At 39.4% G+C, this 19,657-nt stretch overlaps 1 protein-coding gene across 1 annotated transcript in view; it reads right to left on the reverse strand.

Annotated features, from left to right (window-relative positions):
* The window catches only part of negr1 (neuronal growth regulator 1), a 176,734-nt gene extending 157,729 nt beyond the window's left edge, over nucleotides 1–19,005 (reverse strand). Inside the window, exon 1 of the mRNA XM_036007007.1 lies at nucleotides 18,917–19,005. Coding sequence (XP_035862900.1) covers nucleotides 18,917–18,990 — 74 coding nt within the window. The 5' untranslated portion in view covers nucleotides 18,991–19,005. The remainder of the gene's footprint in view (nucleotides 1–18,916) is intronic.
* Nucleotides 19,006–19,657: the final 652 nt, after the last annotated feature.

Below are 19,657 nucleotides of genomic sequence, written 5' to 3' on the forward strand. Positions count from 1 at the left end.
TTTTCTTTTATTATTATTATTATTTCCCCAAGAGAATCAATATAGTTTCATGATATCTTATCTTGAAATCGTATCGCACAGACCACAGAGCCAAGATTGTAGTCAGTGATGTTATCAAGATGCACTGTCTGGAGCTGATCCATTGAAATTAAATAGGGTGAGTGGCTGTGAACTCCTGTGAACGGTTTGCTTCAGTTTTTGCACTAAAAACAAGTTTAAGACTATTGCCTTTGGTTTAAATCAGAACAGGAGTCTTGAAACTCCATGAATTCATTCTGGGTGCTGTGAGAGTTGCCTTTCCATCTATGGTTATTATGTATCTGAGGAGATAAATTGCTTATCGCAGTGGTATGAGAAAGTAGGAGTTGGGAAACATTTCTATTTGCAGGCCTGGCTGTGACAGTGAGCCGAGGAGCTGGATTCCAGAGGTTACAAGGGACATTTCACTGTGTTGGAAATGAGTCAACAACCAATGTTCCATGACAAGCAGCATTAAAAGAGGGGGAGTGAAAAGTTCATCTTGTCACAAATACAATTCAAATTTGCATAACTGAAGCTCCCTCTACTGTTAATAGCTGTGATAATACCATCAATACCAACACTTACACTCTGGTTTTGTGACAGTAAGACATTTTCCATCCTTCTTTTGTCAGTCACAACATTGAGTTTGTATTTTTTTTTTTCCTGAGCCCTTCAAGTTACCTCAGAAAATGAACCTTTCCATGCATGAAAGCTATAATTACAATGCCTCCATTTAGTGATAGTGCACTGTGCAGAGGGGAAAGAAGACTAGCAGCCTCTAATATTCAACTCGTAATAACCTCAGGAATTATGAACAAGATTAAAGAGATCAGGCACTGGACTATCACAGCATCTGAGCTGTTTTGAGTAATGGATACCTCAGACATCCCTTCTAATTTCTGCAATTTGCTTTGATAGCGAGAATGAAGTGACACAAAAATAGACCATTTTTCTCAGGACAGCATATTTCCCCAGTAGATTTATATGTATACTACTTCCCACTGTTATTGGCATCTTTAAAAGTGGAGCATATAAACCCAAGAAGAATGGCCCGTGTTAGTGTGTGTTAGTGCATATTAAAACAATCTGCAGCATTAAAACTGCAGTTGTCTTAATTGTATGCAAACGATGTGGCAAAAACCACTGAAGCATATGCTGCCTTATTTTGACTGTTCTGAGTGAATGAGGAGCTTGAACCATAATGCCTCAGCAAAGAACCTTTATTGTTTTTTTCTGTTTTATTGCATGTTCTCACATTATTTTGTTTAGGTGAATTTGGCTTTACACACAACCTCAGTTCATGGGACTAATTTATTAACCTGTGTAATGCAGCCTAATGAAAGCTATTGTTTTCTAAGTGCATGGTCATTTTTCAGTAATAGGGATTTGGTTGGCTATTATGATAATGGATGACATCCTGCAGGGAATTGTGCCAATCAATCACAACAAACACCCAAATACAAATGCTGCCCTGCAGCCTGGGTTTACGGAACATAAGATCCATGAGGAAAACACGTAAGGATAACTGATCTCCCATTCTAAGGATCCATGTTTTACTTACAAAAATACAAATACTGTAATTTAATTAATGGAATTATTATGAAGCTTGATGTAGAACAGCCCCTCCATATCTGGCTTTGAAATTTACATTGTCATATTTTTACATAGCAAATTGGCATTAATGGCTGGTGTGATTTTTTTTCTTTGACAGTCTGATTCAAGACAGCAAATCAGTATTTTTAGGTGGAAAACTACTACTTTTCTAGACTTCAACTAAACATATATTAACGATTAATATCAACATTTCTTCACAGAAGTGAAACAGAGAGCATTGAAACCTTTCTACAACTTCTTATCGACACCCACCCCTGGTTGCACCGCAGTGACTCCCTTTCTGCACTGATGCCTCTGAAAATAAAAAGGTAAAAAGACTCCAGGGGGGCCACATTCATTTAAAAGAAAAATTAAAACACAAGACAATGTCACGCACAGAGGAGAAATAAATTATATTTTGCTGAATAAAAGAGAATATAGTGTAAGAATTCACCTGCAACAAGATGGTGGATTGATAAACCTTTGAATTATGGTGTGTGACAGATTTTAAGCTTTCTGGAAGCTGTTGTACCTGTTGTTAACTGTAATATGATGGCAGAGAATAACAACAAAAAGCAGAATTAATGCCTTCACCTGCAAGTCAGAATCGACACCTTCTCAGCTGTGATATTTAGCTATTAAAAGACGCTGACCTGACGTTCTAGGAAATACAAAACAAGGCAACCTTGATGTTTTTGCTTTTGCCCTGAGTTCTTCACATAAGAAATTCCATTATGTTATAGTTCAACAACTGCCACTTGTCTGAGTAGAAAGTAATGTATTACATTTCTCAAACTGTACCTTACTGTCAAAGTCCAAATGCACAACATATATATAGTGGACAAAACTCATTTTGAATGAACTATAGAGTTTGATATATGTAGCCCTCCAGCAGTGATTTATTTTGAGCCTCTCCTTTCTTTGCTTTTCCTGCACTCACAGTCATAACTGATTTGTACTTTCAGACAGCCCCTACCACATTTCATACATGATGGATAGTTCAAAAAGCTCTCCCGAGTCATTAAGTATAGCAAGAAACTGATCTTTTAGCCCCAAGTGTAGCGTTTACTATAAACTTTCTCCTGTGCAGCACAGCCAGACAAGTAAAATTAAAAGAGGGAGGGAGGGAAAAGTTCATCCTGCCACAAAATCTATTGAGGATAGGCAGTGCTAAGACATTACTGACATCTTTACATAGTGTAGTTTTTTCTTCTTCTTAATTCTCATGGTTTAAATGTGGAACAGCTGTCTGGAACAGTTGAGTGGCCAGTTGGCTGGATGCAGAGTGGTCCGTGGTGTATCAAACATGCTTTAGGCTACATAATAATGAGACTCTGGAAACCACCAGCCGCAAAAATCACACATGAAACCATCATAAAACTAAACTGATAATTTACTGATCCAAAGCAGTCAGATGAGTTATTTATAAGAACACTGTACAACAATTTGCACTTACAATACTTACACTTGTAATTGTATTAGTCTTAAATAAACAAGAACCACTTTATAATATATAACTGTAAGGCACACAAAAATCCTGATGTGATGAAATTATGAAATGACTTGTATGGATTAATAGGCAGTCAAATAACATAGGCTAAATGTGGTGGTAAAAAGGGGGTGGTAAAATATGAAACATTGCCAAAGGGCTCTTTCATTTATTTTATTTTAAGATGACACTTACAAGAAACCTTAAGGGGCCAGCCACCATGTTGATTGATTGTTCCAGAGACTTCGACCGAAGCCATCAAGTCAGACCAAAGACTGAATGTAAAGACTGCTGTTGGGTTGTCAGAAGCTTTGTTTATAGCTGCAATTTTTAGTCACTTGCGTAGGGCAGTAGAGAAATCTGAAAACACAACACATATTGTCACCCTATAAAGTTGTTATGGTAAAACGTATGAGCAAACACCTGCCTATTTACGCATACAGCAAACATGAAGACATGGGCTACGCGAGTATCCAATATGTCCAAAGTCCAATATTTACTCTCCTTTTAGCTCCGTTTTAAGTCTCCACCAACTCCTGAAATAATAATCTGACATTTTCTTTCTTCTTATGCTCCTTTATGTTCACCAGCTAGTCTCTTACTTTGACCATCTGCCCTTTGGTGCTGGGCAGGTAGTGTACAGTGGAGTTTTTTTTTGTTGTTGCTCCAAACAGCTGCCTACTACAGCTGGAAACAAGGTTGATGAGAGTCGACTTTGATCCAAAATACACTGAAAGCCTCCCTAAAGCTGACATGCGCTGCAAAATTGGGTGGTAATTCTGTGAAGGTTCGTCACTACAAGCCTCTTTTACATTACACATACTGTATTAATTTGATACATTGTTACTGTAAAAAATATTGATAAGCGCAGCTTAAAAATTAGGCATGGCATGATGACTGAGAGGTGGAGATCGAAATAATTATGTTAAATAAAGAATCTATTTTTTCTATATAATTGTCACCTTTACTCCTCAGTAGACAAACACTTTGATGTTTTATTCATAATGTCTCACTGAATTTATTGTAATGAGCATATTTCCTTGTTTGCATAGCAGTGTAAACCATCTAAGAACCTCACTGTGTGGGAAAGAAAGTGTAACGCTGCCTTCCTGCTCCCTAGGTTTTCTTTTTTAAGTTCTGCTCGAACACCAGCCACAGGCAAAGCAGCAGCTCCTGTTTGTTTTCTTTGATTGTGTAAGTTAGCACGGCAAAGCCCCCCACTGTATGTACCAAAAACTTTGTTACACAGAGTAAATGTTTAGTGTCTTTGCCAAGAGTAAACGATTTGAACCGCTGTTTCTTCAAAGAAACCTTAGTACAAGTACAAGTCATGAGAAAATCAGTTGCAATATTCCCTGTGTTGAACACAAGGTATTTAACACAATGTTAATACAAAGGGTCCATACTGTAACAAACCAGTTTTGCTGTTTGATTTATGTCCTGGTGAAAAACACAAATCTTGTTGTCAGTTATAAAGCTGCTTTGAGCAGAATGAGTAGATGGAAAAGTCTCTTATACAGAACAACATGTTATCTAAGCAATGACCAAGAAAGTGCACCAGTTGTGCTTTGTTGGTTGCTGTTCTGCAGTATTTCTGAATTGATTTACACAAACTTGGAGAGCACTTATGTGGTGATGACTGTTCTATAAAAGATGTGATAACTTAGAATATTCTTTACTGTTGTTATGCTGCCAGGGTACTCTGCACTACTTGTATTGTTCCTTTTGTGCTACCATCATAGTCATAATCACAAGTCCTTTCAGGTACTCTTAGTAAGCATCTAGGCTGGAATCTTAAGCATCTTATGAATAATCAGAAAGAGGGTTTATATAATCGTTGACTGTATCACTTTTTTGTCGTTACTGTGAAGTAGTTTTGAAACCTTTTCTTGCTGATAGATGACAGTGACACCGCTGTGTGTCTGCAAGAAGTTAGATCTTCAGTGTCGCATAACAATAACAATATTGAGCCAAATTTCATATGTGATCATGAAAATGAGGGATGGACAAAAGTTAGCATAAGCCGCATTTAATACCAAACCTGATCCTTTTTATGCATATTTGTACCCTGTAAGTTGCAGCTCAGAAGCATGCAAGTAGCAAGGGTTGTGCACTGGAGCTGATTTGATTGTCACTCACCAGGCTTTAATCTTCATTCTTTATTATCATTTGATATCATCTTTTTAACCCATCCATGCACTTGTCTATGAGCATAACAAGCACCATCACAATCACCTTTACTGATGCTTTCGGCTCCAGCAGAGGTTTCTTTGACAAGAGCTTGTTGAGCCTCGAGGCAGTGTTAATATTGCACACAAACCTAGCAGCAGTTGTTTCTTTTATGGGAAAAAAAAGTTCTCATCAAAACAGTTTTCCCCTCTTTATTGCTACCTTGATACTTCTGCTTTGATTTTTTTGACGTCGCTCAAAGTTCCTGGTGCAGTGGTGAACAATATGAGCCTGAAGTTAAATACGAATATCACGTTTAGTACACCACTAAACTCTCACAGAGACAGAAATTGTTGTTTTATTGTAACAAAAGGGAGGGTGTCTTTCAAAGTTAACTTTCTTAAAATAAATGTGCTACAGTAATCGTACATTTGCCCCTTTTTAGTGATAAGGCTGTCAATAAAATTTCAATTTGTTCTGAAGGTTTCTGAAGATAAATGTACACTGTAAAGAATTTTCCTGTAAAAAAAAACAGTAAAGAACTGGCAGCAGGGTTGCCATTATATTACTGTAAACTTAACATTCTCTTAGTTTATCGGTGTTTTAAACCCCCAACGTCTCATTCCAGGCAGCGCTGCCTGGAAGTCACTAGGATTAGGCAGTGGTTATGGTTATGGTTAGGGTTAGGGTTGAGGTTAGGGTTAGGTGCCTTGAAGTCAACGGTCGCAGCGCTGCTTTGAAGTCGATTAGGCTATGGTTAGGGTTAGGGTTAAAGCTACATTGTGTAAGAATTACTCCCATCTAGCGTTAAGATCATATATCGCAATCAACTCTCTCTCGCCACGCAGTATTGCAGCTACGGTAGCCTTCACGCTTCCAAAAGCGAAGGTGTACAAAAGGCTGTCTATCAGCCGTCGTTGTTGGAGTTCATGCGTTCTCTTAATACATCCATGAGTTCATGTCGGAGAGTGGCGTGGACGCGTGCTTCACACCACGAGCGGGCACGCGCGCCACCCGACGGAAAGGAAAGAGAAAGAAAAGGAGACTGCAGCGGTCCGGAGGATAATTAACTAGTTGGGATTTGGTGTGTGCATCCAAAGTAGCTCCAATGTTCACTCTTTTTTCTGATGACGCCGGTCTCTTGCTCTTTCCAATATCCGTTTTCTTTTTCTGGGTGAAGAAGAAGAAGACTCCTGTTTCTGAAATTTGGATTTTGAATACTTATGGTCCTCCATGTTTCCTTCTTCAAACTTGCCGGGGCCGGGAAGTGACGATACCCATTAACAGCAGCTGTGAGTCGAAAACGCGAAAGGCGGAGCAGTATGTCCTGTATGTCCCTTACCAGCTAACGTATTTCAAGATGCCGCATCATTATGGAGCGTCTACCCCAGTTCATGCAAGCGCAAATGTAAAATTCTAAGCTAATAGGAATACTTGAAATTGATGGTGATGGTCAATATTCATGAAAAAGGACAAGTTTGTGTAGGGCAATACAGATTTTGATAATGAACAACTACAAACGTTACACACTGGGGCTTTAAAGGACAATTCCGGCGCAAAATGAACCTAGGGGTTAATAACAGATGTGTACCCACTCGATCGCTCTCTGGGACATGTTTTCATGCTAATCGAATGTGTTTGTAGCTTGAAAGAAGCTAGTGCGGACCGCTGATTAGCTTACAACGCTAGTATTCGGGGCACAGAGAAAGTAAAAACAAATTGCTATTTTGTACCACTAAAAAGGCTCAAAATATCACCAAACTTCAACGGTAGCATAATGAGGGTCCCTAAATGTTAACTGAAGCATTGAGAACTTTGTAAGTGTAAAGACAGTTTATTGACTCACGTTCATGTTTACATGCGGCCGCGTCTTGAAAACCAGTCATGACTTACAGCTTACAAAAGCTTACAAACTAAAATCAAAAGCAATTTGCTCAATATATCTGAAATAATCGCACCGATGTAAAACATAACTTGTCTAGTGTACTTAATCGGTGGATAACTGTCCATCTGGTCCCTCCGGTCTGGATCGCTGTCTCCAATTTATTTTTGGGACATGGAAAAAAGTTTCAAGTACAGCCCTGTTTATCAGAGAGGGGAAATCTTCAGACTGTACAAAACACTGCGTCTCTTGGGTGTCGCGACGCAACAGGTCCCACTCCGTGCAACACAGACACTCCTGTTGGGTGGCCATAGCTTCACAATGTCCGCAGGTACACCACCAGTTTCCCGAAGTACGAGGCTGTGTTGCGGCATTGACTACCGGTAGCTCTCTCTCTCTCGTAGCCCTTTCTCGGAGCTCCCGCAGCTCTTCGTTCAATAAACTGTCTGTACAATTACAATGTTCTCAATGCTTCGGTTAACATTTAGGGACCCTCATTATGCTACCGTTGAAGTTTGGTGATATTTTGAGCCTTTTTAGTGGTATAAATAGCGATTTGTTTTTACTTTCCCTGTGCCCCGAATACTAGCATTGTAAGCTAATCAGCGGTCCGCACTAGCTTCTTTCAAGCTACAAACACATTCGATTAGCATGAAAACATGTCCCAGAGAGCGATCGAGTGGGTACACATCTGTTATTAACCCCTACGTTCGTTTTGCACCGGAATTGTCCTTTAAGGTTAGGGGTAGGTGCCTTGAAGTCAACGGTCGCAGTGCTGCCTCGAAGGAGACGTTGGGGGCTTAAAACACCATCGAGCATTCTCTTACTGTCACTAAAATTTACGGTTTTGTACCGTTAATGCAAAATACAGTGTGAACAGTTTTTTTGATTGCTTTCACAGTATTCTACAGTTAACTAAAGTTAAAACTACATTTTATAGCTGTTTTTTTCCTTTTTCTTTTACAGTAACTTAGTTGACTGATCTCTTTATTTATTTTTTATTTTTTAGCCTAATAAACCTATTTTAACCAAAATGAATACTAATTTAGCAGATTATACACATAGAATTAGACACAACATACGATTAAAGAAAAAAAAGACTTTACTGGTTGTTACTTTTCCCAAATTATCTGTCCATAGCTCTGTGAAGAATAGAGCTATTACTGATTTTCCAATCATATAATTACAGTGTGAGAGCTTTTCATTGCACTTGACTTTTTATTTTGATATAAAGTTGGAAACTTCACATGTAGAACAATTGCATGTTAAACAATTGCTAACAAAAACTTGGTTGACTAGCAGTAAAGTGCTGTATTTTATGAACACATTATAGTTCTGTTAAAAAAAACTGTCAATAGAACGTTATTTAACAGATTCTCTTTTGTATCAACAGTAAAATGTTGTATTTAACAATAACAGGTGTAGACATAACCAAAACCATAGAAATTCACTGTGAAGAAACTCATATGCAAATCATAGCAATAAAGTAAATGCTTATATCCATATATCCATTTTCCAGCATGCACCATAACCTGTAAATGTCATAAGTTAAAAACAATGCAGTTTTGTTATTCACCTTGAAATTGCTAAAACATGTTTTTGTATGTAATTTACAACACAAACATTGAGTGTAGGTGTTGTAAGTTACATCTTGTGCATTAAAAGAGCTTGTCACCAACAAATCTAATTAGTTAGGAATTAATCTTAATGCCTAGATAGATGTGACCTTTTAAAAGGTATTCCAAACAAGACCCAAGGTTATTAAAGATAATCACTTAATATTGAGCCATTTTGTAAAGGGGGCTACAAGCTTAAGGTGGAATCACTAACCAGCGAAGGGCAAAACGGTTGTCTTAAGCTCTTCAATGTCTTTATTACATAGATAATGTTATTACGATAATAAGGACAAAATCTATACTTTCAAAACCATCAGAACAAAATAATATGAATAGTGGTAATAATCTCAATGGATGAAAAATGACAGTGATAAGAGCGGCTAAATTGGAATCCAGCATGTGCACTGTGTAAAATGAGGGAGAGAAAATATTATCACCGAAAGGTGATTTTTCTCATTCAATACCAGACAGCAAAAGATATCTCTTGCATAATAGAGCTCAGGGTTAATCTGGTAATGTAGCATGTCTGGTGTTGAAATGTATATTTGTAAGAGATTGTAATTTTACATTAGATTCAAATAATGACCAAAATTTAGCAGGAGCCTAATTTAGATCTAATCCTTGATGGTTGTAACATTTCAGGGCCCAATGACTGGTTCCACAATTCACTCAGCCTTTTGACTTCATTCTCACCCCTTTCAATGTGGACCTCGAAAAATGCATTGGTTACAGTGAGAAAGCGTTGAGCGATTATTCTTTTGGGTACAAAAGCATGACCTTCACACCAGAAGATGGGAAGTTAATTTTATATCTCATTGAGAGTTCAGTTTTAGAGCTGTGCAGCTCCCCTGCAGACAGCTGTCATGGAAAACTGGGATCTTCATAGCAGGGTTTTAATCTGTCTGACCTTCTGGCACAGAGAAATAGATTACCTACCACACCTCTAGAGCCTCCGCTCTAACTACCTACGTTGCCCTATGCATACCAAAGAGGACATCAGACTGGCTACTGATTTGTAGCTTTGTGTACATTATTACAAGGTATTTTGTATTTTATCAATATGAGAAACAACAAGGTCCATCTGTGTTCTTCAAAAACAAGTCCATTTGATTTTGGATGAGCTTGTGTGCTTTTGTGTCTGAACAATTGCTAATCATATCAAAATAAGCAGAGGAACTCCTCTTGTGTGTTCTTTTGAAAATAGGGGTATGACTACACGACACGTTATACAGAGTTGCTTACTGTGTGGGTTTATCTCTTTATTTATTTTACATATTTCATCAACAGAAAGAGAGTTTTCTTTATCAGAAATTCAACGGACATGTATTTATAAATGTCCAATTAATAGCTATACAGGCACCAAATAATATTTCAGTGCATTATAACTTATATTATTATAACAGCTTCTATGGATAATAAACAACCAAATATGCAGTCTAGTGTGATGAACAAAAAGTCTATTATTGAGTAGCACCTTGTGGACTCCAAATGACAAAGGACTATCAGCTTCATGCTGATGAACAGATGAATGTTGAGGGGAATAGGGAAAGAACAAATTATATCTGCTCAAGAAACAACAGCTAATGCTTTGACTTTTTTTTCTCTCTTTCTCCTGCCCAGTGTACCTCGCAAATTCATCCTCAGGAGAACAGAGAATGTGTTGTATTGTACCTCGAATTGGCTAGATTGAAAGATTCAGCAAGAAATAATGAGAAGTGATATGCCAAAGCTTTGCTAGAGATGAAAAGCCTGAGGGTATCATGAATGTTCTAAAAAGTGCAGAGTAGTCTCCAGATTGGATGAGCCTTCTATTCACGGCAAGCGTATAAAATCCAATTTATTTGACTGCTACCAGCCCCCATGTGTGCTTTATTGGAAGGCTGACCCTGACTTGACCAAAGACAAACAAAGCTACTGTATATTGTTCACCTCTTGCATCTAAATATAAAGAAGAATGGAACAAGCCATTACAGTTTTATTCCTCCTATAGAGCAAACCCTGTCTTTTTATACCCCCTGTGTTTACCCTTTACTTGAGGGTGATGTAATTCCTCAGGCTATTTTCCAGCAAAACAGAGATAGATAAACCAAGGACATTGAAATACAACATGAATAAGTTTCCCAACTGGAGAGATCCAAGCGATTTTGATACCAGCTTTGCTCTGTGGTCACAAATGTAGTTTTCACATTGTTTTGACTCTGGCAAAAGCTTGAGTTCCTTTTTCATTTCCCCACGGTTGACAACCCCAGCAACCCTCAGCGGGATGGTGAAGATAGAGGTGAACGTGTCAGTGTGAAATGAAATGCTCTCTATCTCCTGAGGGAGGTCCCTGCTCTATGTGGCCCACCACTCAAGAAGAAATAACATTGCGCTATACACGGATTTGTGAGGCAACTGGTGTGAAAACAGACATTTGACTGTGACGTGAAATTGTGTCAGTGTGCTGGGAAAATATTGGTGATAACCTGCTCAAGTGTAGTTAACTAATCGTTCCATCTGTCTTTTTGTCTGATTGAACGCCAGATTAATTCACTAATCCCCGATCACTGATTGTAGATGAGGCCTAATCCATGAAGAATGTGATTGAGGCATCCAGTGTGAACATATTTGCCGCATACAATGCTTGGTAGGCTCCTAAAATGAATGTAAAGCTCCATAAGAGGAGACGGTGAGATTTAATTTGGTGGTCAGATGATTTGAAATCATCGCTCCCGATGATACAAACTTTTCTTTTTTCATCAGATATACCAAAGCTTTCCCCATCTGATACTTGGAATATTCAGATTAAGAGCTTCAAGATATTTTTATTCACTGAGTGATAGATGCTTCAAAATTTGACCAGTCACATGGCCCTGTATAACAAGGCACTAACACTTTCAGGGGAAGGGTTACTATTACTGAGTTACTGCTGCTACACCCATCAAACTTTTCACTTGTGCAGATTATAATGATTACAAATATAATGGAAAGTAGTACAGCGTACAGCTCCAAAACTTGAAGTGTATCGGGAGCATGGAAGTGGCAAAGATCAAATAAGACTATTTAGCCTCTCTGTGAGTGTCAGTATTTTGTTTCTGCAATGATTAAAGTGGACATTTAACCACTCAAAATGCATAATAATTTTTGAAACACAGAGTCCTTGATTTCAACAAACAAAGGCAGACAATGACGATGAATTTAGCCGGCTGATTTGGCTGACAGATTAAAATCAGCTGTAGTTAGCTAGCTAATTATGCCGACATTAGGTCCACAAGTTGGTTAAAAACATCATCACCCGCTGACTTGATTTAAAAAACGAGTACCCAAAAGATGTCACCGTCTGTATACTGTACGCATACCACATGCATATGTATGGTAGTGCACGTAAAATTTGAGCTGTGCACGTTATTCTCAGCTCTACATGCACTGGTGCATGCAACTGCTCAGGGACTCGCACAATTAACCTTTTTCACACGCCCATTTTCTCACGCACTGAAAAACTAATTTAAAAGTTGCCATGCAAAAAGACACTGCCAGCGCTTGCTTCCTCCCACAGTCCAAAGACATGCAGGTGTTGGGCTAATTGTTGACTCTGTGAGTGTAAATGGTCTGTCTCTATGTGTAAGCCCTGTGATAGTTTGGCGACCTGTCCAGGGTGTACCACACCTCTCGCCCAATGTCATGAGGCGAGATGGTCTCAGCCCTGAGATGGTCTAAGCCCCCCTGCAAGCCTGAATAGGATAAGCGGTTGTACAGTAGGTAATGGATGGATGGATATTAAATAAGTCTTGATGAATATGTGATGTCAGCAAAAAAAGGCCTAATATGATAAAACACACATTTTACTGTACAGGGAAAGTCAGCTCAAATGATATTATATAAATGTCCTCATTTTTAAACTCGTATGTTCAATGTCATTCTGTTCAGAACGAGCCTGGTTATGACCATATAGCAGGGCTCTAGAGTGCGACCAAAATTTGTAAGGGTGCAACTAAGATTTTTCCTAGGTCGCACCGGTGCACCTAACGTCCTCGCATCCGCTGCCTCTCTACTAACGACGCAATGTCGTTTATATCGATATGGTTTAATGTTGCGTTACATGACCCATTCCTTCTGTAAAGCCGTGCCTGTGTTTGGATCTCTCCTCTTACTCTTCGTGCAGCCCCGCCCCCATTCACTCACACACGGCTCCCCTGCAACATGCAGACAGCGCCGCCGGTCCAAACTGCTGACATTTGTCTACAGTTTTAATTGTTATTAACACAGCTATATATTGTTAAGTATGAGAGGGAAACCTGTATTGGTACCAGTGTTTCCGCTAGTAAATCTCTGTTATTGCGGCCGCCACGGCAAAAAACACATTAGAAGTTATTAAATGCAACTAACTTCAGTTCGTTGAGTAATAGCGTGAGATGGCGCCTGCTGGACCTGGGCGAGAGATGTGACCCACGGCCAGAATATCATAGTTCATAAAAATGCAGCGCAGTGACGATACAGACATTTCATAGCCTACACAAGACGTGTGTAACGCCTCTGACCCGCCAAAGCGCATTCGACCCGTGCTGGACCCATTCATAATGAGTCAGCCATCACTCTGTGAGTAGCATACACTTCAGTCCATCGCACTTCCCTCTCCCTCTGTTTTATTTTATTTTATTTTAATTTTTTTTTTTTAAAGATTTCGGCCTTTATTTTGATAGGAAAGCTGAAGACATGAAAGGGGAGAGAGAGGGGGGAATGACATGCAGGAGAAGCCCGCAGGTCGGAGTCAAACCTCTATATATACCAACTAAGCTATCTGGGCGTCCTCTCTCTCTTTTAATCAGTCTGTTATTGTTGTTGAAAACAAGTGAAGGAGCTTTCTCAGATATATATATATATATCCTAAGCTATTTATTTCAGATAACTTTCTGAATGTGTTGCAGCTGTATATTTTCAAACTGGTAAAGGAAACCCTGTCTTTGCATTTTATTTTAATCACAATCTGTTTTAATAAAAGAGCTTGTGAAAAGTGGCTTTGACTTAAAACTGAACATTTAGCCTACTTGGTAAAAAAATACAGAGCTATATATCGTGTATCCCCATTCAGCGTTAACGGCGACGCAGGGAAAAATTTGGGTGCACCTAAATTTTGTGCTGGTGCACCTAAATAAAAAAGTTAGGCGCACCAGTGCAACCAAGGCAAAAAGTTAGTCTGGAGCCCTGATATAGGCTTACATACTTTCCAATTTGAACCGTCACAACTGAACTGTCCTTCAGAGGTTTGCTGAAATTTTCCATAGAGTCCTCTTCAGAATGACCCCCGACTATGACTATGTTGGATTTGAAGTAATTGTACTATCTCACTCTAAAATCAATTGAAAAGTTGGCCATGGTGAAAGTGCCGGGAAAGAAGGACAAATATAGCAAATGGTGCAGTAAGAAAATGTTGGTGCGTGTTTTAAAAGTTACACCAGTGCATGTACACAGAAAGAAATATTTAGAGCCCTGTCTCTGTGTCCCTCCTCTCCAGCCACATTCTCTGTTCCCTTACCCTTCATTGCCATTTTTCATCCACCAGATTCTCTCGGACTTTCCTTCCTTCTCCCATCGCCTGACTGCCCCACCCAACTACACACTTACTCATTCCCTAATTTGTAATGAAATAAAGATGGTTATGATATTGTGTGAATGCCATTCTTAATATAATCACACTCAGCTTAGAGGTAGGGGTGGAACGGTACACAGAAGTCACGGTTCGGTTCATACCTCGGTTCAGACATCACGGTTCGGTTCAATACAATGGAGGGAAAAGCATAACAAATGCAGAAGGCACATTTTTTTTTATTGTGCATGTCTCAGGCTGTACCATCTAGTGTCATACAGTCTATCCCCTGAGCTAGCTGCAACAGCCTTTAGTGTGTAAAGTAAGATGTAAACAGTAAACAAAGAGTACCCCACATCATCTCCAGACTCCATCTGTAACTTGTAAATAAAATAAGACAATCAGCTATAAAACTGGAAATACAACATCTCTTATTTATGAAAGTGCAAATTACATATATAAACAATAATAACAACAACAACAAATATGTGGACGGGCTGGCATGTTGTAACGAGGTTCGAGCACATGCAGCAAATACTTAGCCCTATTTCTTTTTGTATTTAAAGGCTGGTTAAGCACTGTAGGGAGGAGAAGTTGGACAGTTTTCTTTTGTCTCGTTCCAGCGATTGGTACAGCTGGGTGATGGCGTCGGATATGCGTTAGCATGTTAGATGTATTTCCACTTACATACCCAACAACTGCTGAACAACGCCGACACACAGTCCTCGTGTTATCCACCACTCTCTCGCCTGTACTACTGTAACTGACTTGAAGACCGAAGTTTTCGAGGCCGGGATAGCACCAGGCGGGAGGGAATGACACAGGAGGCTCCAGGCTTCATCCATACAGTCTCAAAGTTTTCCCAAACTTGCGATCTTAAAGAGGCCGGCGGGTCCTCTAACTCTTGTGGGTTGCCACCACTCGCCATACTCGTCCTTTAGTGCTGCTATTTCTGACTCACTCACTGGACCGTCGACCTGCAAAAAACTGCATGTAGCTGGGCTAGCTTCAGAGCTAAGGCGGGGCTACAGATTAGGTGTCCCTAGAACCCGCGTATCTAACAGTAGTTCCACATTACATTAATTAATTTGCATGCAAGTTTTATTTATTTTTATACCGTGTATTCTCCGTGTAAATTCATGTACCGAACAGAGATGCCCGTACCGTTTCGGTTCAATACGAATACATGTACCGTTCCACCCCTACTTAGAGGCCATCAGTATTCACATGCACAACTCTCAAAGTAGAGGTACACATTTGCCATTTACACATATCTTTCTAAGAGAGTATTTCAAAAGTCCTGCCAATGTGTGTATGTGGTATTTTATTTTTTTTTTTTAAATCAATTGTAATGTTTTAGTCTGTGTCAGCTGATAGTGTGTGTAGTTAGCCTGATGAGAGGGTTAGACTGAGAAATGACACATGATGGGGCTGGTGACCGACACTAGCAGACCCGGCTCTGGAATGCGTAACGACACGACGCGGCTGGGTGAGTCAGTTCAACACAGCACAACCCCTCTTAGGTAGGAAAGTATACACTCATCCAGGCCAGCTAAGTCTCATTCTCACATTAAAACGCAACACGCAGGGATAGGAGACAATACCATTAATGTTACGAGCTAGGTTAGCCATTAGTAGCTGTGTGGCTTTGTTATATGAGCCCAGGTTAGCTTAGCATTGTAACATCAATTATCTGAAAATAACCTTAACCTGAAATACAACACTTACTAAGTAGTAAGTAGATGCCACTTTTGCCACTTTGCCAGGTTTCAAACCGAAGATACTCTGGGCCAGATGTTCGTACATTTGCAAAAGTAGCGTTATCAGCGCCATGGCCAACCCAAAGAAAGTGCACGCTGTGATACATCAGCTTACGTCGTATTTACCAAACCTGCAGTTCATCGGGTAATCAGCGCCTTTCTCCGCCCACTATACCATAAATTGCGCGCATTTAAAAGCGCAGTTGAATAAGCGATGTCAAAGAAATCCTGCTTGATGCGTGTTATTTCGGCATTAGTGATGGGGAAATGTATGTATTGACTAGTGCGCTGTAGCAAAGCGTTAAGTACTTGTGCTATGATACAGCTGAGTGCAGACTGCGATATTCCCATTTTTTTGTACATACCGCGGAATACATAATTAGGCACACTTTACGCTTCCCCTCCCATCTCTTTATGGGAAACTTCCACTTTCCCCTTCACCCTCCCATGAATGCATATGCATGACACGGAAAAGCGCAATTTGCCATTTTCTTCACCTGCGGCAGGCAGTCTGTGCTCAGTGCAGCCTGTTTATACATACCTCGCGATGCTGTTAGGTGCATGTTGCGAAACAAATACGCCTGAAGTGGGCGCAAAAGCGTTAGTACATCTGGCCCTCTGTATTCTGAAAACATTCAAGAGCCCCAATTTCCTTCCTCAACTGGACAGTTAGCTTTGTAGTCTGACCACACACACGTTACTGCTGAAATGAGGAACGTCCTTATCTGAATGCTCACGCTGCTTCCTGGTACCTTTATTTCAAGTCTCTCTCTCCTTACTGTCAGCTTTTTTTGTTGCCTGAGGCAATTATCTCTTTAATTGAACCTGTTCAGTGTTTAATTGGACACCTTTTCCTCATCATAAAACATTATTCACAATTTAATACATATTTTTGAACACTTTCAGGCACATAAAGCCACCCTTAAAATTACTCCACCACCAGCCTGGAATTGTGGCAGAAGCATAATGAAACTGTTCTGATGGGTTTGAAATAATAAAAAAATAAAATACTTTTATGAAAGTATCTGTTGTTGCCAGTTTTAATGAGGACAAATTCTAAGGTTATGACATTTCATTTCCATCAATTGCAAGTGCTTCTTTCTCTGAAAAAAAAGCACTTAACAGAAAGTTTTAAAGAGTCCATTCAGAATCAGTCAGTATCATGAAATGTCCAGTAATAATATGGAACAACCTGGTCCAGAAAATAACGCAATGATTATTGATTCTCTACAATAAAATGTTCTTTTCACAGAAAGGTCCAAGGTCAGCTCAGCTATAGAACAGCTACTCTGGAGGTGATTCAGCATCTTTAACCTGGAGCTTTTTTCGCCTCTCTCACCAAAACATCCTGCTGCCCGAGGTAAACATGTCATTTAATACTGAAATTGTGAGTTGAAATCCCACTTTGACCTTTGTCAAGTATCCCATCCATTTATGTACCCTCTCTGCATCTGTCCATAGACATAAACATTATCTTTCATTTTAATGAAAAGGTCTGAACTTCAGCTGGATTTGGGTGTACAACTGTTGTTACATCTGTTAGAGTGCAAATTACCAGCCAGGAAGTGTGTAAGCACACAAGTTAATAATTATGTTTATTATGTATGTCATTAGCTACAGGGATGTTGTTACCCACATTAGTGTTTCGTTAATTTACTTCTATATCAAAGAAAAACAAAACAGTGGCAGCTTAGTTTCAAGCAAAAAAAAGATTGTCAGTAAAAAAAAAAAAATCAATGACCAAACAACATTTAATCACAGAGATTAAATAGAGATAAAAGTGAAAAAAGTAGATTACAAAAGCCACCACTTATTGTACACTGCAGCAGCAACAATACCTTACAGTCTGCCTACACGTTAGTTTCTCCTTCTGGTCAACATTTGACATTTTTATTTACTGTATGTTCCTCTCTATAAAACTGTGTAAAAACTAGAAATCCTCTCCATATCACCCAAACATGATTGCCTATGATGAATTATTCAAAGATTTCTTTTTCAAAATCAAGTTATGCTTCAGTGTAATTGCTTCTAAAGGAAAAGCTTTCACTGACCATGCTTGGCCTTGACAGTTTATGAATTCAAAGTAGCCTGTCATCACATTTCTACATCTCTATTGCTGTTTGGCTGTTCATAAGGTTAAGCTTTTAACGAGTGTCACATCAATAAACACCAAAAAATCTATACTGTACACATTGATTGACAGACTATTACATTAAAGTACACCCTGCCAAACCACAAAGCAAATGTATTCATATGCAGACACCTTCGGAACCAGACGCTTATCTTGCTGTGACAGAGGAAATTTCATTTTCAAAGTGCATGCTGAGATTTTAGATTCTAAAAACGTCCGCATTAAAGTAGGCTATTTGGAGAAAAGGAATTGTGACATGACGGCCTGATGACACTTAAATCCATTATGGCAGCTAAACACCTTTCCCTCATCGACTCTTACAATTGTTAAGTGATTGCCAACAGGTTTATTGACAAGAAAAAAGGGTGCAACAATATAACCAACATATGTGTGAACTTACAAAATAAGCAGATAAAAGGTGTAACATTAATTGCTTCAACCTTCATGACATCATCTACATCTACATTCATCTACATAATTGTGTAGCCAATCTTTACCAAAAACCCACAAAATAAAATACATGCATTTTATGCAAGTGTTTTAAATATAAACTTAGTAAGAATGAAAACAACTAAAAATAGTCTGATTCACAAACCAGCTTCAGTAAATGTGGCCTTTTAAAATATCCCTCTTACAAGTGCGACACCTTGAGTGAAACAAAAGGTGAATAAACACTGAATTGCATTACATACCGACAATGCAACCAAAGGCGTAAGATGTGCGCAGCTGATGCTGCTTTACACAGATGAACTGAAACACATGGCATGTGCACCTACTTCCTGGTTAGACAGGAGGTCAAAGGTTGTTTTCTGTGGTACTTAAAAGCGCCACTAGGGCTGCATCTCATGGCCCTTATTTGATAGCTCCTCGACTCCTCGGTCCTCAGCTCCTCGGTGAAGGCTGTCTCAAAGCTCTTATTTCTGTGAGCATTGAGGAGGGATCATCGAGGAGCTATAGGCGAGGAAACACAAGAGCAGCCTTCCCGGAAGCCGTGCAGCTGAAGGAGTTGCTAACTCCGCCCATACAGCTGACGAATTCATGTGGCGCTTCAGAGCAAAGGACGTCTCATCCCTCTACAACACATTTGCTCGTTGCCTCTCTCCTCCCATGATTTCCTTGCATCTCTTCTGTGCCTCCTCGGTGGGAGGGACTAAGACGCGAGAAAGGAAGGCAAGTGGAGGACTCGAGGAGGCAATTTAAGGGCTATGAGATGCAGCTCATGTTGCATTAGTGCCTGTAGAGTACTTACACCAGCATACCCATAAGAACCACTAGGTGTCGCTATTTGAACTTAGTTTTCCAGTAAAACAACTATGACAGAACACCCATTTTAAAAGCATTCAAAGTCAAAATGTGCATGTGTATATTTATATATTAAAAGTCCTAATTCTTACTTTCTTTTCAGGAGACAGCTAAGAAACATAATATAGTCA

This window comes from Sander lucioperca, chromosome 11, assembly GCF_008315115.2.
Source record: "Sander lucioperca isolate FBNREF2018 chromosome 11, SLUC_FBN_1.2, whole genome shotgun sequence".
NCBI classification, from domain to species: domain Eukaryota; kingdom Metazoa; phylum Chordata; class Actinopteri; order Perciformes; family Percidae; genus Sander; species Sander lucioperca.